The following is a 20,778-nucleotide window of genomic DNA, read 5'->3' on the forward strand; positions in this document are numbered from 1 at the left end:
CTCGTCTGACCGACAGCCCTCTCGACCTATCACAACCCGCAGATCCGTGAAACCCCGCCCCCTCGCCGAGCCGCCAGCCAATGGGATGAACCCGCGGGAGGGCGGGCGGCGCGCGGCGGCGGCGGAGCGCTGTGACTGACGTAAGTCAACAAAGGTCACGTGTGTCGCGGCGGCGGCGCGGATTGGCCGGGGGGGCGGCGCGCGCGGGCGGGGCGGGGCGGGGCCGGGGGGGGCCGCGGCGGCGCGCGCGGGGTCCGCGGGGTGACACAATTACAACAACTTTGGGCCGCGGCTCCGGCGAAAAGTTTGTTGGGGCAGCAAAACACGCCCCGGGCCGCGGGGCGGGCGGGGAAGGGTGTCCCCTCCCTCCCCCGTGCTCCCCGACACCCCTTCCCGCCGCCTCGGGGCTGAGCGGCGATGTAAACACCGCTCCGCCGCCATCCGCAGCCGCCGCCTCCTCCCCCGACTCTCCAGCGCTGGGGCTCCCTCCCCCTCCCTCCCTCCCTCCGTCCTCTTCCTCCTCCTCCTCCTCCTCCTCCGAGCAGCGGGGCTTCCCCCCGCCTCCCTCCCTCCCTCTCCCCTCCCTCCCTCCCTCCCTCCCCCTCCCTGCCGGCTGTTGTTGTTGTAATAAAAGTTGTGGTGTGTGTGTGTGTCGGGCACCCCGCCCCGCCCGGCGCTGGGGGGTGTTGGGGGCGCGCAGGGAGGGGGGGGTGCGATCCGCGAGTTAATTACGCTGCGTTTCCATGAAATCGTGCGGAGTGTCGCTCGCCGCCGCCGCCTCTGCTGCTCCTTTCGGTGATGAGGAAAAGAAAATGGCGGCGGGGAAAGCGAGCGGCCAGAGCGAGGAGGACTTCGCCAGCTTGACAGCCCAGGAGAGAGAAGCCCTATCCGGCCTCGACAGGTACCCGCTCCCCACTCCGCCCCGGCCGCCTCCGTGTCCCGGCTCGGCCCGCGCCCCCTCCGCGCCCCCCGCGCTGCCCGGCCCGGGCTCCCCCAGCGCCGCCGCCGCTCCGGGCCCCGCGCTCTGCCCTCGCCCGCCCGCCGAGCTGCTCCCGCTAACGCCGGTGCCTCTCTCTCTCTCTCTCCCTCCCTCCCCTCCCTCCCGCCCGCTCCCCTCCTCGCAGCCGGCTCTTCGGATTTCTGAGGCTTCATGAAGATGGCGCCAGAACGAAGGCCTTGCTGTTAAAGGTAAGCGCGAGGGTGGATGTGGAGCGGGGATGGCGCGGGGGGAGGGAGGCGGTGTGTGCCGGGTGGGCAGCGGGGCATGGATGGATGGGCAGCGCGGCCGCCCCGCTGCCCCTTCCCCGGGGCCCGCCCGGCGCGGGGGGCACCGCCACCTCCGCGGGGTCCGGCGCCGCCGCCTCTGCCCCTTTCCCGGCCCCCCTGTCGCTGTCCCCGAGCGGGACGAGCCGCCACGCGGGTGCCCGTCCGGGCCCGGCATGGCCGAGCGGCGGAGCCGCGGGCCGGGGGCGGCCAGGCCGGGCCGGGCCGGGCCGGGGAGGGGGCGCGGGGGCGGCGGGGGAGGCGGAGGGCGAGGAGGCGGCGGCGGCAGCGGGGGGAGAGCGATGGAAGGAGGGAGGGAGGGCGCGCTCGGCGCTGCTGACGTTGCCGCTGCCCGGACCCTCCCTCGTGATTTTCGCCCGGAGCGGGGCCGGGCGCGGAGCCCGCGGGGACCTGCGGGGTCCCGGCCGGGGCGGGCGCGGCGCGGAGCGGCCCCAGGGCCCGGCCGAGGGAGTTGTTTACTCTCCGGCCCCGTCGCCTCTGCCCGGCCCCGCCGAGCCCCGTGTGCCCCCGCCGGCCCGGGCTGACAGAGCGGCCCGGCCCCGGCGCTGGCAGCGCTGCTGCCGCTGTGGAAAGTTGTTGGCCCTGTCATTTAGTTAAGTAATGGCTGCTCCTGTCGGCCCCAAGATGGCCGGACAGGGAGGAGAAAGGGAAGGGGGGGGAGGTAAACACGAAACAAACAGCGGGAGCGAGTGTGGGGAGCGCGGAGCCCCCGGCGAGCGCCCACGGGAAACTCTCCTGCGCATCCCAAGTTGTTTCTGGGCGCTTTTCCTGCTGCTTCGCGGCGCCGGTGCCCTCCTTATCAACCTGTAGCACGTTCTGCTGCCCATCCGTGAGCCCTGACAAAGGCTGTGCGGGCCGAGTGTCTGCCAGCTGAGCTCCAGCACCGAAAGCCAGCGAAACCTCTGGGTAACAGCACAAGTGGGACTGTTTTTGAAATGCCACATGGCTGGAGCGAGGAGACGGTGCTGCTCCGGTTCCTGCTTCCTGGCTCGTTCCTGTCAGTGGCCTCGCGTTTGACACTGTTCATCCCATTGTTGTGCCCGGGCTGTGTCGTGGAGAATTTTTTTCTTTTTTTCCATGTTGTTGGTTTTGGTTGATCTGAAGATCTTGCTCCGAACCGTGTTGAATTGGATCCCCCAGGCCTTTCCTTGTGTTTGGGTGTTTATTTCTGGCAGGATTGGAAAAGCTCAATGTCAGGACGTTGGGGGAGGGGGGAAAGGATGGAAGGAAAAGCAAGTACACTCTTCTTTGTGCTTGTATTTAAAAAAAATCTCGTGGTTTCCTTTCGATTTTCAGAGTTATTTATAAGAGCACTCTTTCCCATAAATCAAAAAGGTAGGGGAGTGACATGTCAGACCAGTTAAATAATGTACGTTAACTGTTAGTGGGCCAGAATTCGTGTCTGCTCTGTGGATGCTGCCGAGGCTGTCGGAAATATTAGACAGAATTCCGTATGGGATGGATGCCAGATAGCAAATAAAATACGTAGTTAGCTCATCTGTCACATAACATCCCTGGGTTAAATTTTATTTTGTGTGCTGTAAAATTAAGTAATGCAGGCAGCACTTTGGTGTATTAGTTGAGTTTTGAGTCCTTTCTTACGTGTAATGCATTATTTTTTATGCCAAGCAATTGTAGTTTAGTATGTACAGTCTGTTTGAAATGACTGAAGTTCTGGGGCATTTTGATAGTTTTGAAATACATTCCTAGTAATATCATTGCATGTTTTTCTATAGTATTAATGTATGAATCCATGCAGCAAATACTAAAAGAAACCCCAAGCAAGCCAATATTTTGCTGTTTCACCTCAGTTTTCAGGTGGTGTTTTGGACATTTATGAATTGCACAGCAACTCACAGAGCACATTCTTTGTAAAACTTGTCTCTGAGAAAGGCGGATTGTTAAGGAAGTGGAAGGATTAAACCGTTACTGCTCAGTGCGAGGATGTTCGAGAGGGATTTCTGGGCTTGAACCAGTTTCGGTTTTGTTTGTTCTCTTTACTTCTAGGGACGTGCATGTGTTTCTGTTACTGTTACCGATAAGTAAGAAGTTGTTATTTTTAGGGTGTTAGACACTTAATTCCTTTTCTCTGGGTGTGAGGCTTCATGCAAATTATGCTGATCAGGAAGGTTGAGAGTAGTTAATCTAGGAGATCACTTTAATTCCATGTAGCAGTTACTTTTATTGTAGAAAATGTGGCCGTATATATGTGCAGTTAATTAATAGGTTTTACAGTGATAGCAACAAAATCTTTCCTTTTGTGCACGGAGCAACAACAGCTAACAAAGACCCTCGAGTCCATAATTATGAAATCCTGACTGATTTAAGAATCTTCAAGTCAGAATGTGAGATTTATGTGCAAGTGTAGCAGGTAAGGAAAACCATTGAGACATTTTTCCAGAGGAATCCTTCACAAAGGCAGAAATTCATCAGTGCTCCCCTCGATGTGAGAGCAGCACTCTGGCCACTGAACCTTTTCCAAAGGCTGCCAGGCTGGAGCAGTGTCTGTTCTGGGAGGCCTGGAGTGTTCCCTGGGTGCCTGTGGTTCAGGTGGCAGGGGCAGGGTGCCTGTCTGGGCAGAGGGGAGGGAGGTCCTGGGTTAAGAGTGTTCGGGGAACAGCTCCGTTACCTGCCTGGATAGTTGTGCTCCAGGAGGGCTCCTGTGGGCTTGGATTTGGTGCCTCTGTGTGAGGAGGGACTCCTCATTTTTGGTGGGGTTCACTAAGGCACGTGTTGGCTCAAGGCTCATGGGGGAGATTTCACGAGGCCTTTGCAGTGGGGACTCTGTTTTAATGAAGCCACACCCTGGCAGAATTTGGTAAGATGAAAACTGGGATCTCTTTCCGGGATGGAAGAAGCTTCATGTCTAGAGCTCTGATGTAGTTGTGGGTTTTATTCGTGCTCTGGGTCTGGACTGCAGGCCCCTTTTTTTTGTTAGTTTTGCTGTGTGGCATGTATGGGTTGTAGTATTGTGAATTGAGTCCTGCTGCTGGGTACAGCAAATCAGAAAAACAGATAAGACATCAGATCTATACAATTTTATGAATTATTGAAGGTATAGACTAAAGGTCAGGAGTATTGTATTGTTGCTCTGTGTATTGGATATGTGATAAGCCAGAAGAAATCAAACTTGCCTGTAATGGTGTGCACGCTCTTAGTACGTGTGACAGAGGAATGGAGGTTTCTGTTGCCAAAAATTTTGTGTTTATTTTGCAGAAAAGGAGCTTGAAAGTCATGGTGTGCAGCTAGTGTGGTTTTGGGGGAGTGGAGGCAGAATTTGAAAGAGAGATCACCTTTCAAACGGGTTGAAATGCTGGAAATCCGATGTAGCCAGTCGTGTGTATTAGAACTGTGCTCACTGTTATGTGTCTGTAGTTGACAAGAACATTGAAGTGGAGGGAAAAACCCCCAAAACAAAACCCCTTCCTGTATCTTGATGTCTCTGTCTCCCAGGAAGACATTCTGGCAGGAGGTGAAGCTTAAAGATTACAGGAGGGGGAGGGCGAAGATATCCATTGTATTAGAAGTGAATTGTAAAGCATTTCCTTTTTCTTTCTTTCTTTTTTGGATTATACTTCCAGTGTTTAGCCAAAGTTGACTTTATTGCAGTGACAAACCATCGTTTCATAAGCTGTAATTGGCATCTGTACAGATGTAGGTTGATGTAGCTGGTCTGATGTATTGGGTATAAGATGCTTGTTAATTCCTATTCATTGAGTTTAATCAGTTTGTCATATCCTGTGGACAAAATCTGAGGCTTGTTTCCATTTAGAAGTATTGATGTTGAAGTCGATTTAAAGAGAGATGAAGTTCCACACAATATGCCACGTTTTAGTCTGTGTTCCCTCTCATGGTTTTGCAGCCCTTTTGTTTTCCAGCTGATTTAAAAATGGTATTTCCTTTGTGTAAAGGCCACGTGTGTTGACAAAATTAACAACGTGCTTATCTGTGCTTTTAATGAGCTTACAAAATAAATGCACAGAGACAGTATTCTTTAATTTTTCTTACAATTCTAGGTGTTGCTTGTTTAAAAATAGTTTTGGAGAGTCTATATGTTGACTTTGTCCCTTCAGTGTTGATATTAATGTTAATTTTCTACTAATCTGTAATTAAATATCTTCATTTTTATTAATGGCAGACAGCTTGAAAAATAATTATGCAGGAAAACATTTTAGCAGGTTTAGGTCTTGGTGTAGTGAAGTTATTATTATTCTTAATGGCTTTGGAAACATTTTGGTTTAATTTTCATCAAAACAAAGAAATATGCTTAAAAAAAAATTATGGTGTTTGCCTTATATAATGGCAGTACTGGGAACTGAGAAACTGGGAATTGGTACCAGGAGACATTTGTAAGGCATTCCAGAAAGTGGCAGCCTCGCCAGTTCTTGCAAATTCATATCTGAGCTGTTCCTTTATGTGCTTTTCTTTTTTAATACATTGTGCATTTCTAATTATTTATTATCTACTGTCTGTCCTGTGGAAAAAGTTGAAGTTGGTTAAAATTTTTTAAATTGTGTTATGAGTGGAACTGCTTTTCCAGCCTTTTTGGAAGGTGTCACTATTTTTAAGTGGTTATCTTGGATAATTATAAGGAGCCATACATTTTTTTTTTTAAGATTAGCATTTATTAGTTTGCAGTTTGGGCTTTGTGTTAATAAGATCAGGCCTTTTAGGATCCAATTAAGGTGTAATGAGTGGCATGTTCTGTAGTTCATGGTTGTACCATGTTTATACTTAGAAATTACAGTTTCAGTGTATGTAATATTTATATAATACAGGACTTGGTTAGAGGTATGTAGTATTTGTACTTCATCTGGCATTTAAAAAATACTTTGTCTTTCAATGGATGTTACACAGTACTGTAAGTGTGAAATACTGAGCATGTTTTGATACTTTCAAAACTAGATTCGAGGCGTATTTCTTTAAAATGTGAGGAGTTTATTGCTCAAAACATCTTCCTGAATGTTTTGGCTGTTCCTTAAGTTTGAAGTGCATTATTTGTTCTGCTTTCTTAAGGCAAGGAAATAGACGAAGTCAGAAATGTTACACTTGTAATTTTAATATGTTAATGAAGAAACAAGGAGGTGTCTCATGTCCACAAACAATGCGCTTCTGTCAAGGTGTAATTAGGATGGCAGGACATTTGGCATGTTGGTATTTGCATTTCACCAAGCTTCATGTTTTCTGTCAGGAGACTGTTGGTATCATAGAAGGGATCGGGTTGGAAAAGACCTCTGAGATCATCAAGTCCAAGCCTTGGTCCAACTCCAGTCCCTTTACCAGATCATGGCACTCAGTGCCACGGCCAATCCCTGTTTCAAAACCTCCAGGGATGGTGAATCCACCCCCTCTCTGGGCAGCCCATTCCAATGCCTGATTACTGTCCCTGTAAAGAATTTCTTTCTGATCTCCAGCTTAAATTTAGTAGGAAATATAATGTAAGATTTTTCTTTGTTATATTAGTTTTTCATATTTCCTATGGAATATGTTACATATTGTAGCTTTTGAGTGCCAATCCACTGAGTGTGGAGGCTGAAGTGGCCCATTTATTTCTCCAAGGGGTCCATGTGCATCAACGTAAGGCAGTTCATGCCCTACTGACTTCATCAAACAGCCAAGGTTCAGGATGGAGAAGAGAGAGAAATATTGCTGTATTTTAACAGCTGAGGAATAGAGGTTCTGATAAATTATTTAATTACTGAAAGTGTGAAGATGAACTGTGGCAAGGATAGAACACAACTGTTTTCCTTCCATTCAACCATTGATCCTTTTGTGCATCATGATACTGATGGCCTGTGGCTTTGTAATTTCTACACAGGTGACCTCAGGTGTGGTGTGTGAGGAAGGAAAAGAGAATCTGTAGCTTTTGTCTATTCAGATGAGCTTTCAGCACAGCTCTGTGCCTCTTGCCAGCCTGCATAGCTGCTTGTTCACTGTAGTGGGTTGAGTGGACTTGATAATTATAGAGGTAAAACTATCTGCAAATGTTGATACCATCTGAAGTAAGTGTTGGAAGCATCTTCTGTAAGCCACGCCATATGTTTGTTACACCATTTTAGAAAGGAGTAGATGTTTCATACTTGGAGAACTCTCTGCATGTAGAACCATTTGTTTTCATTACATGATACAAAATTAAAGAGAGTCATGGAAAATGTTTATGGCTATAAAGTGATTTTATACTGATTAACATTTGTCACAAGACTTTCCACTGCCAGAATTATGTGCCATGGCCCAGTGTTGTTCTTCATCCCACTGAGAATAAGGCAAACTTATGTTCTGTGGAGAAGTGAAGTGTTTATTTCTGGCCTTACAGATTCATCTGTTAAACTTCAGGTTTTTCTCTGACTGCTGTACAAAAGTTCTTCTTTGTCCTCAAGTGAAAAAAGTTTGCAGTGGTAGGAGACATTTTGCAGTATTTTCAACAGAGTGAAAGGGAAGGAAATGTGTGTATTTGTAGTTTGAGAAGACAAAAATAGTTGTGTAAGAACCAGTTACTGCTCAAAGGGCTTAGCTGAGCTTCTTCAGAAATGAATGAGGGAGGTGGGCTGTGAAGGTGAGGTGAATGCAGAGCTCAACTGGGTGACAGGTTTCAGTGTTGGATTGGATAATTCCAGGAGCTGAGCCACTGTTCTGCTCAGACGGAACACGTGTAGGTGTATGGATACAACTTCCAGTGCTTTAGTTTCACACCTACCTTGTATTTTACACGTACAACTCACAGAATGGTAGAATGGATTGGGTTGGAAAAGACCTACGAGATCATCAAGTCCAACCCTTGGTCCAACTCCAGTCCCTTTACCAGATCATGGCACTCAGTGCCACATCCAATCTCAGTTGAAAAACCTCCAGGGATGGGGAATCCACCCCCTCTCTGGGCAGCCCATTCCAATGCCTGAGCACTCTCTCTGCAAAGAAGTTTTTTCTGATCTCCAACTTCAATTTCCCCTGGCAGAGCTTAAGCCCGTGCCCCCTTGTCCTATTGCTGAGTGCCTGTACAACTCATGTAGATTACTTTTTTGTTTTAACCTTCTCACTGAGTTGCCCAGCTGTGGTTGGAGTGTAACGTTTGAGTGATGTATTTTCACAATTAAATGTTGAAGTGATGCCTGTTAAGCTTGAGGTGTCGTTACAAATGACACCAATTGATTGTCTCTGTTGCAAATGCTAACAATGTTAATCTTGTTTACTGTCAGAGTGCTAATTTGTAGTCTCTGAAAGACAAAATTGAACTAGGTGGTCCTGTAAGGAACCCTGTGAAGGCTGCCATGATTTGTGTAGGAGCACCTGAGAGGACAGTCTTGGACCTCACATTTTTGGTGTGAGGAAAGAGAGGAACTGTGTTTGACACAGTTTAATCTGAGTTTGTTGGACCATGAAAGTTAGGTAAAGCAAAAGAAAGTAACTAAATATTTTATTGTATGTTTCCACTTTGTGGAAAGGCAAACTAAGGAAAAGCTGTAGCAGTGAAATTCTCTGTGGAAAGGCTCTTTCCAAGACTGGCCTGTTTAAATACTGATTTGGTCAAAGCTTGTTTTCAAGACAAGTTCTACTGATACTATCACAAGTAGTGTGGAACACTTGGTAGTTTGCCTGTGGACCTAATAAAGTTTGTTGAATGGCACATTTTTAAAATGAAACTCTCTCATTGTTTCTCAGTGGATCAGGTATTATTATTGATACTGAATACCATTCTTTGTGTTTAAAGAATCACAGGAAAGTATTCCTTACATACATAAAACACTGTGTTAACGAAGAAAAAGCCCATTTAGTGTGCTTGGGAGTCAAAGAATATTCTTCCTGGGATACTTCTGGAGTATGAGACAACAAACACGTGGATCACCATCAGAGTTGTATTGACAAAACACCTTCCTTTTTGGTTCTTGGATTTGCTGTGTTGCATTCATGGAAAAAGCTTATTTAATTAAGTTGTAGAATTAAGAGCTCATTTGCAGTTTTGTAAAGAGAGTGACTGAGAGTGTGTTATGAATTACAACCAGAACACTGTATGTCTACATATGAATTTCCTTTGTGGTAAGTTGTTAAATTAATTGTTGTTTGTTAGAATGGCTTCAAGTCATTTCCTTTTCTCGCAGTGGCATTTGAGGATTATGATTCAATTCTCAGTATAGATTGGTTATAAAACTCTAAAGCAGACTGAATTGTCAATGTGCTTTTCATTAAATTTCTGGTTCCATTTTGAGAATTTAAAATTCTGAACAATTTCAGGATATAGTTTTCAGCATTAGACAAAAGATCCAGTGCAATAACTGATAAAATAGAGCCAATAGATCTCCCTTTTTGGGGTAATATTATGTTGCTTTCATTGTAGTTGCCATTTTAATTTTTTTATTTAAGCTTTTTTTTTATTATTTGAAAACTTAGTTGCACAAGAATCTAAATTATAATAATGAAAGCTTTAGTTTTATGTATTTTCCTTCTAGGTAACAGAATTTAAGTACTCTCTGTTGCTTTTCATGTGTCAGTGGAACTGTCTTTGGGCCTGTGTGATGAACCAGCCTGGACAACCATTTCAATTCAAAAATAATCTAGCAAAAATAGAAAACTCATTAGTTTTAAATAACCAGTACTGAAGGTTAGTACTAAGAGATTTTAGATTTTAGAAGAGAAAACTTCATCTTGCTTGGAGCTGAGTTGGGAGGGATTCTCTGGGAAGCTTTCATGAAGGATAAAGGAGCTAGTGAGCACTGTGAGTTTTTCAGGAATGTTTTCCTGACAGCACAAAACCTTCCTCTTTAAAGGGAAGGGGGAGTTGATGCAGCAAGAGACCACCTTGTTTTAACTTAGAGTTCCTCAGTCTGCTCCAAACCAAAAAGAATGGGAAAGTGGACAAGTACCCATTGAGAACTACAAGGGCATTGCCAGAGGGTGCAGAGATGCAGTTGGAAAAGTAAAAGCTCAGCTGGAATTGCATTTGGCCAGAGATGTCATAAACCACAGGAAAGGGTCAGAAGGACAATACTGGCCCACTGTTAAACAAGAGGTGAATTAGTTACCGATAATGGTGAAATGTCAGATCTCAGCACCTTCGCCTCTGTCTCCACCAGCACTGTTGGGCCCCTGGCCTTGGGACAAAAATCCAGGTTGATGCAAACACAGACCTGCTGTTGGTGAAAGAATTGTTGGTGTGTGAACTGTTACAGGAGTTTGACCCCTACAAATTACCTGCCTGAATATGTTAAAGAGGGCAGGCTGACATTGTTGTGAGGCTGCTCCATAATCTTGGAGCAGTTGTGAGATCCTGGAAGGCTGGAAGAAGGCTGAAGTCACCCCATCTTCAAGAAGGGTTTCAAAGAGGATCAAGGAAATTACAGGCCCATCGGTCTTACTTCAGTCCCTGGGGAAGTTATGGAACAAATCTTTCTGGGTACTGTCACAAGTCAAATGAAGCACATGATTGGGTGTGGGTTCACCAAGGACAAATGGTGCTTGATAAACCTGATCACCTCCTGTGACAAAGTAACCTGCTTGGTGGGTGTAGGATGAGGGGTGGACCTTGTCTCCCTGGATTTCCTCAAGGCTTTCCATGCAGTATCTCATAGCCACTTCCTAGAGAAACTGGTGTGTTTTGTTCCAGATGAGGGGTCTGTGTGCTGAGTGGGAAATGAGTGATGGGCAGCACCCAAAGCGGGCTGGGAAATGGTTCCTTCTCCGTCACTGTCCAGAACTACCTGAAGGGAAGTTCTGGCCAGGTGGGGGTTGATCTCTTCTCCCAGGCACTCAGCAATAGGACAAGGGGGCACGGGCTCAAGCTCTGCCAGGGGAAATTGAAGTTGGAGATGAGAAAAAAATTCTTTGCAGAGAGAGTGCTCAGGCATTGGAATGGGCTGCCCAGAGAGGGGGTGGATTCCCCATCCCTGAAGGTTTTAAACTGAGATTGATCGTGGCACTGTGTGCCATGATCTGGTAAAGGGACTGGAGATGGACCAAGGGTTGGACTTGATGATGGAGGAAAGGTTGAAAAAGGGTACCTGGAAGATGTGAGGAAGAGCAGGAAACCAGGAATTAAATGTGTGGCTTAAGGGTGCAGACCAAATGGTGGCAGAGGGAAGGTGAGGGGAATGGCTGTAAATCAGAGTGTGTTTACTCTTTCCAGGAGCTACCTGGATCTTGTTCCTGAATGCCACCCAAGTGTCACTGCTGCCTTAAGCAGCATTTAAGCACTTGACCTTGTGCCTTCCTCAAAAATTTTTAAAACAAGGTAAAGGGGAACAAAACAGAGATAACAAAACTGCAGGGGGTTTGTGTAGGGTGTGGAAAAAGCTTCATAGGAGTTACGTGCCTTAAGTTCAGAATGTAACAGAACTCTGTGCCATTTTTGAAATAGAAGATAGATGTTGGCTGTGTTGTCTATGTCTTCATCTTTGACTGCTGTTTCCTTTTCCCTCCTTACCCCTCAAGGAAGGGAAGAGTAATGAAATCTGCTACTTCTCCTCTTTCCTCAAGGTGAAAGCGAAGGCCAAGAACACTCATGTGTCTGTTCTCATGTCATGTTTTGCTGCCTTTAGATTTGAAGGATAAAGAAAGCTGAGCAAGTGTGGAAGATAGAGGGGGGTATGTTGAAAGGGCAAGAAATAGCTTAGAGTGTAAATTGAAAGCTTGTGTAAGGGAGAGTGATGCTGATCTGGAGAATAGAGTGGTGCAGTTTAATGCAACAAAGTGTCGAAAGACTGTGAGATAAAGTGGAAGGATAAGAAAAATAGAGAACATCCATTACATAACATCATAAAGCAAGTCATGAGCAATCTCTGGTAGGGCAGAAAAGATGGAATGATACTGAGGAGAATTAAGAAGTACAAAAACTGAGTACATTGGTTGGTAAACTTTAATGGAGCTTCTGAGCAAGTTACAAAAACAGTAAATAAAGGTAGTTTATGCACACCATGGTTCTCGAAGCTTGGTGTTCATTTTGTGTTTCTGGTGCACAGAAATCTCTTGTTTTCTGAGTACTTTTACTCTCATGGGTTTAATGGCTGGAAGGGCAGAGCCTTTGAATGTGTCATTTCATTAACACTTGAACATTTTAAGTTTTCAAAGAATGGGAAACTACAAAGTCTTTGAAGGACTATCAGATTTCAAGTGTTACCTGTTAAAATGATAAACAAATTAGTTTAAGGGTATTTTTTGCTTCTTTGCAGTTCTTTTTTACTTCTTTTTAAGAAAAAAATAGTGTTTATTTGTTCCTTTCTTAATTCAGAGGAAAGGGTGAGTATAGATTTTACTCTGTATATGAAAAAGAAATTACAGTTAGAAACAGTTCAGCTAATTTTGAATCCCAACAGTACATACTTCTCCTTGCCTAAGAGGTGGGGAAGTTAAAAACAAACACTATGCATGAAAACAAAACTGGAAGAATTAGGGAGACCTGGAGAGATGTTTGTCTGAGCAGCCTCTTCTGGGTCCTTTATGAAAACGCTCAAATAGACCTGAAGTCAAAGAATATCCTGAGCTGGAAGGGACCCACAAGGATCATTGAGGTCCAACTCCTGGCCCTGCATGGGACAACCCCCAGAATTCCACCATGTGCCTGAACATGGATCCACATCCTGCCTTTAGCACAGGAGAGCACAGAATTGAACTATCAAGTTACGGGTTTGAGGTAGAGGACTTTTAAACTGTAGTTACTGCATGGAGAAAATCAGAAGTTGAAATTACTGTACTGCCCTTTCTGGCTGTATATGGGGAGGGTTTGGAGGTGTTTGTGTTCATAGCAGAGATCATTTTAGCTGCCTAAGTAAGGTGAGATCCCAGAGACCATCAGAGTCCTTGTTAACTAAGGAGCAGAATTAGGGTCTCATTTCCAGCCTTTAAAGGTCTCCCTTTACTCCCTTAACTTACAGGTTCATGTGTTAAAAAATTTATTAGTTTTGACAGTTTCTTGAGATCAGTTATACACTCTCTGCTGAATTGGTGGAACTTTTTTCTATGTATAGTCTCAATGCAAATAATTTTTAAAAGTTTTACATAAATAATTTGAAAAAAACATAAATGGATGGAATCTGGAAAGGAGACATTTGTTACTTTAAGAAAGAGCACAGAAGAAGCCAGATTTTAGTACAGAAATATATTGGAGGCAGATTTGGGACACTTGAAAGAATTGTGGAAGGGTTCCTTAGGTACTTGTGTTGGGAGGGGTGTGATCATTGGGCAGGACTGTGATGCTTAATCTTGACGATTGTCTTCAGTCAATCTGTGAGTGTGGATGTGTTCCAACTACATGAGGGAGGAAAATGGAATTGGAATATTGCAGTCTATTTGTTCCCTCCCAGTAAAAATGCTGTCACCTTCAGTTGTATTTTTCTTTATTAGTTGATTTTCTTCCATGGTGGCAGCTTTTTTTCTGCTTTTGAATGGTAGAGTGTTTTCCTGCAATGCCAGTTGCAAACTTGGAGCTTGCTCGAATTGTCGCCAAAAATCCGAGAACAACGACGACTCCATTATATGCACTGAGAAAGGAACCTTTTGTACTACTTGCTTTTAATTGCTAATTAAGCCAAGTCCTTGGTAGTTTGAAAGAATGGAATAGTTTATGCCTTCCACTTGAGACCAGTATTTGTTACTTGGTTGTGGAGACGATGGAAAGGGTGGGTTTTAGTACAATTTCTAGTGAAGGTGAAAATGCCCCAGAGCTGTCAGTTTGCACAAGGAGGTTTTGGGATTCAGGGAACTCGTGGTGCCTGTGGAACTGAGGAGCAGCTCTGGACTTCTGTGCTGCTGGAAGGGGCTGGGACACAACACCTACCCCATCCCCAGCACTGGGGGTTTGCCTGACTGCTCTGCTTCTGTTTCTGTATTCAGTGATTAAGGTGTAATTTTGATTGTCCAGACAAGCAGCAGGGGTCGAGTAGAGAAAATCTGTTCATGTTTTGAGATTATTATAATTTGTTCTTGATTATTATTTTTTTAAGCTATGGGATTAGAGTGAAGCTTCCATAATAATGCTGCCTGGTTCCAGTGCATTAGAACCCACTTAAACTTTCTTCAACACTGGTAGGTAGGAATTTTCTAACACCAGGAAACTGGTGCTTCCAGGGGGATAGGTTAGCAGATATGCAGATTTACCAACTGAAAAAAAGAAAACAAGTTTCAACTACAGGTCATTTCACAACTTTCTCCTCAGGGCTTTCTCACTTCCACAGTCAGAACTCAAAAATAGAACAAAATGATTCAAAGCAATTCATTAATGAGTAGCTTGAGGTCTGTGAGGCTCCAGACATCTGGGAAGGAGAAGGAACACACTCCTGCTCCAGTGACTTCATTTTCATGATTTTTCTGAAGCATTTGAGACCCTTTCCAGATTTTTGTCATGTCATGGCTGAAATTAACTCGTTTATTCTCATAAGCAGATTAACTGTTTCATGCAGCACTTTGATTGCCAGTGATTTCTTTTCCTAAATAAAAAGAATAAAATTACTATGGAGTAGTAGTTACCAGCACTGTACCTATTGGTACCTGGGTTTAGAGAGGAGTGTGCTGTCAAATTTGGATAACCTCCTGGTGTTTGTGTTCCCACTTGGAGCTCAGTTGGGCAGCAGGTTCTGCTGCTGTGGCTGTGCTGGAATTTCCTCTGATCCCACACAGTGTATTCCGACAGGAGTTCCTCTGTTGGCATCACTGCACTGGTACCTGCAGTGACAGAATCAAACCCTTGGACCTCTGTGCTGCTGCCACAGTTGGGGGAGGTACCAGCGTGTGGGATTTTGTTCTTATTCTTGTGTCTGGACATGGTGGAGCTGATTTGTGTGAGCAGCACTGCTGTCTGCACCTGGTGCTGTTGGGATGGCACTTGTGGGAAATAAGCCATGTAGTGTAAGAGGAATGACTGGTATTACTTTGGTGGCAGTCGGAAGAATATTATTAAACAACAGGTACGTTCATAACTCATCACAGTCTAGAACTACCTGAAGGGAAGTTCTGGCCAGGTGGGGGTTGGTCTCTTCTCCCAGGCACTCAGCAATGGGACAAGGGGGCTCAAGCTCTGCCAGGGGAAATTTAAGTTGGAGAGCAGAAAAAAATTCTTTGCAGAGAGAGTAATCAGGCATTGCAATGGGCTGCCCAGAGAGGTGGTGGATTCCTCATCCCTGGAGGTTTTTAAACTGAGATTGGCCGTTGCACTGAGTGCCATGATCTGGTAAAGGGACTGGAGTTGGACCAAGGATTGGACTTGATGATCTCGGAGGTCTTTTCCAACCCAATCCCTTCTATGATTCTGTGATATATGTAACTTCATAGTGCTTGTTACATTGGTAATTCATTTAAGTGAAGAAATTCACATTCTGCTTAGAAATTAAAGAACAGACATTGAATGAGTAGGGGGAAGTACTATCATATTGCCTCTCCTTCTGCAGAGAGATAAGGGCATCAAATGAATTTAATTGCTACTTCTGAGTAGTTTTGGTTCTCAGTATAAAGGTGGGTTCTGTTACTTCTTGAAGTGAACACTTGAAGTGAAATGTTTCATTTTCTTTCTGCACATGAACCAGTCTTTGGATTTGATTATCCCTTTGGTTGAACTTCTTGCTTTGCACATAGAACTTAAGGGACAATTCCCTTAGTTTTGGAGAAGCAACAGCTCTTGGGAGACACTGGCACAGGAGTTGGGGATTCAGCTGAAATGGGAGGTGAAGTTTCCATTGCCAGTGGAACTTGCTGTACAGAAGTGCCCATGAGTTGCACCTACACGTCTGTGTGAAGCTGTAAATTTGTGCAAGTTGTCTTTGGTTGGTTAGAAACAGTTTAAGCTTGAAGCTCCACTGCCTGTGTGATGTTGCCCTCCAACTTCTCCAGCAAGTTGATAGATTCATTTTTTCATGTGCACCCCATCATGTTGTCATTTCCCCTCCACACCCAACATTTTTAGCTCTGCTTGTCTCAATTTCTGCGTACAAGTGGCCTCCTGTCACATAAAGTGTCCTGATGTGTGAGGTGTCAGTCCTAAGTTTGCATGCAGTGATATGGAAAGATGTGGATGAGGGGAAGACACTCATTAATTTTTGAAAAAATTGTTTCAAACTGTTTATTTTCAGTATTGCTGAATTCTCCACCTTTCCTCAAGTCTGCAACTATGCTTTTCAATCAACATGTGAATAAATATGCAAAACAAACCTAATTAACTGTGGTAATAGTGCTTCTTAATGTCTATGTATTTAGAATGAACCTCTGTGGCTTTTTCTTGGACGGTGTCATGCAAGTGTTTAGTGTTCCACTTCTGTGCCTGTAGCCTGCAATATCTGTGGGGAAATACCTGTAGTTTATTGTCATCTACTTTATGCAGGCAGAGTGAAAGCTTTCAGCTCTTGAAGGTGGTCTGTGTTTTGTGTTCTCAGTAAATGAAATCATAGAATCATAGAATTGATTGGGTTGGAAAAGACCTCCGAGATCATCAAGTCCAACCCTTGGATGTTGAGCCCTCATACGCTGTAACATCTGTCTGAGCTGGCATAGGAGGTTTGTAGGTCTGGTCACCCAGAACTTTCTCCACTGAGCTGAATTTCACTGTCCCTTGAGACATTGTTGTATGAAACAGGTGCAGGCCTTGGCAATACTTTTGCATTTACTTTCTGGAATGAAAAATAGCAAAAGGTGTGTGATTGGAATGGGAGGAGGGAAGAAAGGATGGATGGGTAACAGTGGACTGTGAGTAGTGGGAAGATTTATAACAGAGGAAAGAACAAGTGGTCAAATGGTGCTTCTGGAGGTGCCTCAGCAAGGGAGAGACAGCCCAGGTATGCATTGGAGCTGGAGTAGCACATGGAAAGTGTCTGGAAAGATGTCTGGTGGAAAAGGACCTGGGGGTGCTGAATGTGGAGCCATTGTGTGCCCAGGTGGCCAAGAAGGCCAGTGGCATCCTGGCTTGTGTCAGCAACAGTGCGGCCAGCAGGACCAGGGCAGTGATTGCCCCCCTTTACTGGGCACTGGTGAGGCCACACCTCGAATCCTGTGTCTGGTTTTGGGCCCCTCATGACCAGAAAAATGCTGAGGTGCTGGAGGGTGTCCAGAGAAGGGCAGCAGAGCTGGGGGAAGGGTCTGGAGCACAATTCTGATGAGGAGCAGCTGAAGGAACCAGGATTGTTGAGCCTGGGGAAAAGGATGTTCAGAGGTGACCTTGTCACTCTCTACAGCTCCATGAAAGGAGGTTGTAGCCAGGTGGGGTTTGGTCTCTCCTCCCAAGTAACAAGTTATAGGACAAAAAGAAAGGTCCTGAAGTTGCACCAAGGGAGATTTCATCAAATATTAGAAAAACTTTGTCGTGGAAAGGGTTGTAAGTGCTGAACAGGCTGCTCAGGGTGGCTGTGGAGTCACCATCCCTGGAAGCCTTCCCATAACGTGGATTTGGCACTGGAGCACATGGCTAAGTGGTAAACGTGGTGGTGGTTCTGGACTGACAGCTGAATTTGGTGACCTTAAAGGTCTTCTCCAACCCTTAACAATTCCATGATTCTGTGATGGCTTGGGTAAATCAGGAAGTTACCTTCTCACATGTTTAAAATACTATAACCAATGGAAGGAGCATATCCCAAGATTTTGGGAAGTAACCCATATTCAGGACATAAATGTCTCCATTATTTGCTCATTCTGAATATAGGCCTCTAAAATAGAAAAGCCTTGCAAGGCGTAATCTGGGGTCAAGAAGTACATCCTGTAGTGAGGTTGTGTTTTGTTTCTGAGGCGGCTCTAAATTGCAAACCTGTTGCGGCAGAGCAGTATCTTTATTTGCCTCCCCTGAAGATCTGTAGGTCAGATACAAAGTGACCTGTTTGTTGCCTCTTGGCACAGGAGGTCATGGAGTAGGTGAGTGCTGGTGGTTTTAAGGGAGCCTGGAAAATGAAGGAGATTAAAGCCTAGTTTTTTTGGGGGAGTTTTGAGTGCACAACACATAAATCCCTTTAAACTCTAACAGAGCGTTTAAGAGTATGGAGCGATGTTTGAGAATTGCTCAGTATCCTTTAGCTAATGACAGTTTAGCCACGTGTAGTCTCCCTGGAATGCAACTACTGAGCTTGTAGTAAAAGAAGAATTATTTCATTTGTCCTTTCCTTCACTTGAGCTCTGTTAACAGCACAGAATTTTGGTTTATACAGTGGACTGTGTTCTGTGGTATCTTGTGATCTCCCAGACTGGTCTAGCAAGACTTTAAAACCAGAGAATGAGTGAGGCCCGTGGACATGAGTTTAGCTCTGACTTCCATGAGTGACACCTTCTTTTTTCAGGTCTGTAAAGTGCACTGTCTGCACCTGAAGTGGAGCTGCCCATGTGCAGTTCCTTGGCTGCTTTCCAGGAAGACTCAGCTCTGCTTTTTTCCTAACTTGTTTTTTTCCCATACCCAATGATCTGCCTCTAAACACCAAGTCTGAGACTTGTATGTCGTGCGTTTCTTATGCGGCTCACTGTCTGTAACTCCCTGAAGGGAAGTTCCAGCCAGGTGGGGGTTGGTCTCTTCTCCCAGGCACTCAGCAGTAGGACAAGGGGGCATGGGCTCAAGCTCTGCCAGGAGAAATTGGAGATCAGAAAAAAATTCTTTCCAGGGAGAGTAATCAGACATTGGAATGGCCTTCCCAGAGAGGGGGTGGATTCCCCATCCCTGGAGGTTTTTAAGGTGAGATTGGCCGTGGCACTGAGTGCCATGATCTGGTAAAGGGACTGGAGTTGGACCAAGGGTTGGACTTGATGATCTCGGAGGTCTTTTGCAACCCAATCGATTCTATTATTCTGTGATTGTGGTGGCTTTGGTGTCCCTGAGCCCTCCTCCTGCCTGCAGAAGGCAGTGCTGAATGAATCCCAGTGCATTTCATGTGGCACAGAAATATTCTCTCGTGTGATCCTGTTATAGCAGGTCAGGCTCATGAAATTTCTCATGGGAAAGTATCACAACAATTTCTGCTTCTTTTCTCCATACCTGGACTGTGGAATGCAGCTACCACTGATGCAGCTGGAATACCAACAGCTGCTTTCCAATGACTTGTCATATCTTGGTGGACAGAACTGTGTGTTTCCTGTTTTCAGGACATTATTTAGTTGCTCTGAGCCTTCTGGAAGGCCTCTCACAAGATTCCACTTGCAAACAAACTGTGTTAAATTTTATTGACAAAGGTCTTTTCACTTAGTATTTTTACACTTAGCGTGTCACTCTGAAAACCTGTTTCACCAACCTGGAGCTGTGGTTTCTATTTAAAAGGTGTATTGCATTTTCAGATAAACTATAAAAATAGTGGTGGTGATACCACTATCAGCAGCTTTCACTGTGATGGCTGTAGACAAAGATGGGTTTCTGATAGTGAAAGCAAATAGCAGCATTAGGACAGCAATACTCAAAATAGCACTTTTCAAAATTTAAAATACCATGCCAGATTTAGACTTGGTTTGATGAAAATGGATAATAAATCAGCCATTTAATTTTTGAGTTCTGAACAAAAATGACTGCAGGCTTCAACTGTAATGCTGCATTTTGCTGGATTTGCTGCTGCCTTTGTCGTTTGCTTTTGATATTGTTGATACTATTTCTGGTTGGAGAAAAAGATTGACATTCATTGGCTTTATGAGAACTAAGAACATTTCAAAAAATAGGTGGCAATGGCTGTTTATACCTACCTGAAGGGAAGTTCTGGCCAGGTGGGGATTGGTCTCTTCTCCCAGGCACTCAGCAATAGGACAAGGGGGCACAGGCTCAAGCTCTGCCAGGGGAAATTGAAGTTGGAGATGAGAAAAAAATTCTTTGCAGAGAGAGTCATCAGGCATTGGAATGGGCTGCCCAGAGAGGGGGTGGATTCCCCATCCCTGGAGGTTTTGAAACTGAGATTGGCCATGGCACTGAGTGCCATGATCTGGTAAAGGGACTGGAGTTGGACCAGGGGTTGGACTTGATGGTCTTGGAGGTCTTTTCCAACCCAAGAAATTCTATGATATTTTGGAAAAAGGAGTAAGTCTGAGTCCAAAGCCTGCCCACCAGATAAATGATGCAGCAGAAAGCAAGTCGTGTGTCTGCCCATTTGAATGTGGGTAGGGGGAGCATCTTTGGGAAAAAAATGCTGTGAACCATTCCGTGGAACATACTGATTTTGGAGAGCTCAAGAGGGTGGCTTAGTGTTATAAAACTTTTTAAAATGTGCAACCACCCTGATTACTGAGGGCCTGGTTTTCCTGTATCAGTGTTATCTCTTGAGGTCAGAGAGCTCAGTCTTTTGGCACCTGCTGTGGGTGGCAATGCGTGTTGAGCACAAGACACCCAAAGATGTTTCACAAGTGATACCCAGTCTCACTTTTGTTGGTGTTTGGTGGGGGAGAGCGCTGCTTGTTGTTGCTTCTTTAAATCATTTTTAATAAAGTGAGGAATAACCATTATTTATTTTTTCAAATCATTTTCATTTTCTGTGTGAGGTTTTGGAAGCACATCACAGAATGTGTAATGCTACTGACTTTTTGTGAATATTCTTTGTCTCTTTGATTTATATTTTTGCTTGGGGAGTTGTGAAACTAAAA

At 45.1% G+C, this 20,778-nt stretch overlaps 1 protein-coding gene across 16 annotated transcripts in view; it reads left to right on the plus strand.

Annotated features, from left to right (window-relative positions):
* Nucleotides 1–246: 246 nt before the first annotated feature.
* The window catches only part of KDM6A (lysine demethylase 6A), a 158,390-nt gene continuing 137,858 nt past the window's right edge, over nt 247–20,778 (plus strand). For 10 of the 16 annotated variants that reach the window (XM_071565850.1, XM_071565933.1, XM_071565826.1 and 7 more), the window contains exons 1-2: nt 248–901; nt 1,125–1,188. In XM_071565850.1, coding sequence (XP_071421951.1) covers nt 744–901; nt 1,125–1,188 — 222 coding nt within the window. In that variant the 5' untranslated portion in view covers nt 248–743. Of the gene's footprint in view, nt 902–1,124; nt 1,189–20,778 lie in introns of all 16 variants that reach the window. The other 6 variants (XM_071565818.1, XM_071565833.1, XM_071565841.1 and 3 more) reach the window with 1 other exon arrangement.

Source organism: Pithys albifrons, chromosome 1, assembly GCF_047495875.1.
Source record: "Pithys albifrons albifrons isolate INPA30051 chromosome 1, PitAlb_v1, whole genome shotgun sequence".
NCBI lineage: Eukaryota > Metazoa > Chordata > Aves > Passeriformes > Thamnophilidae > Pithys > Pithys albifrons.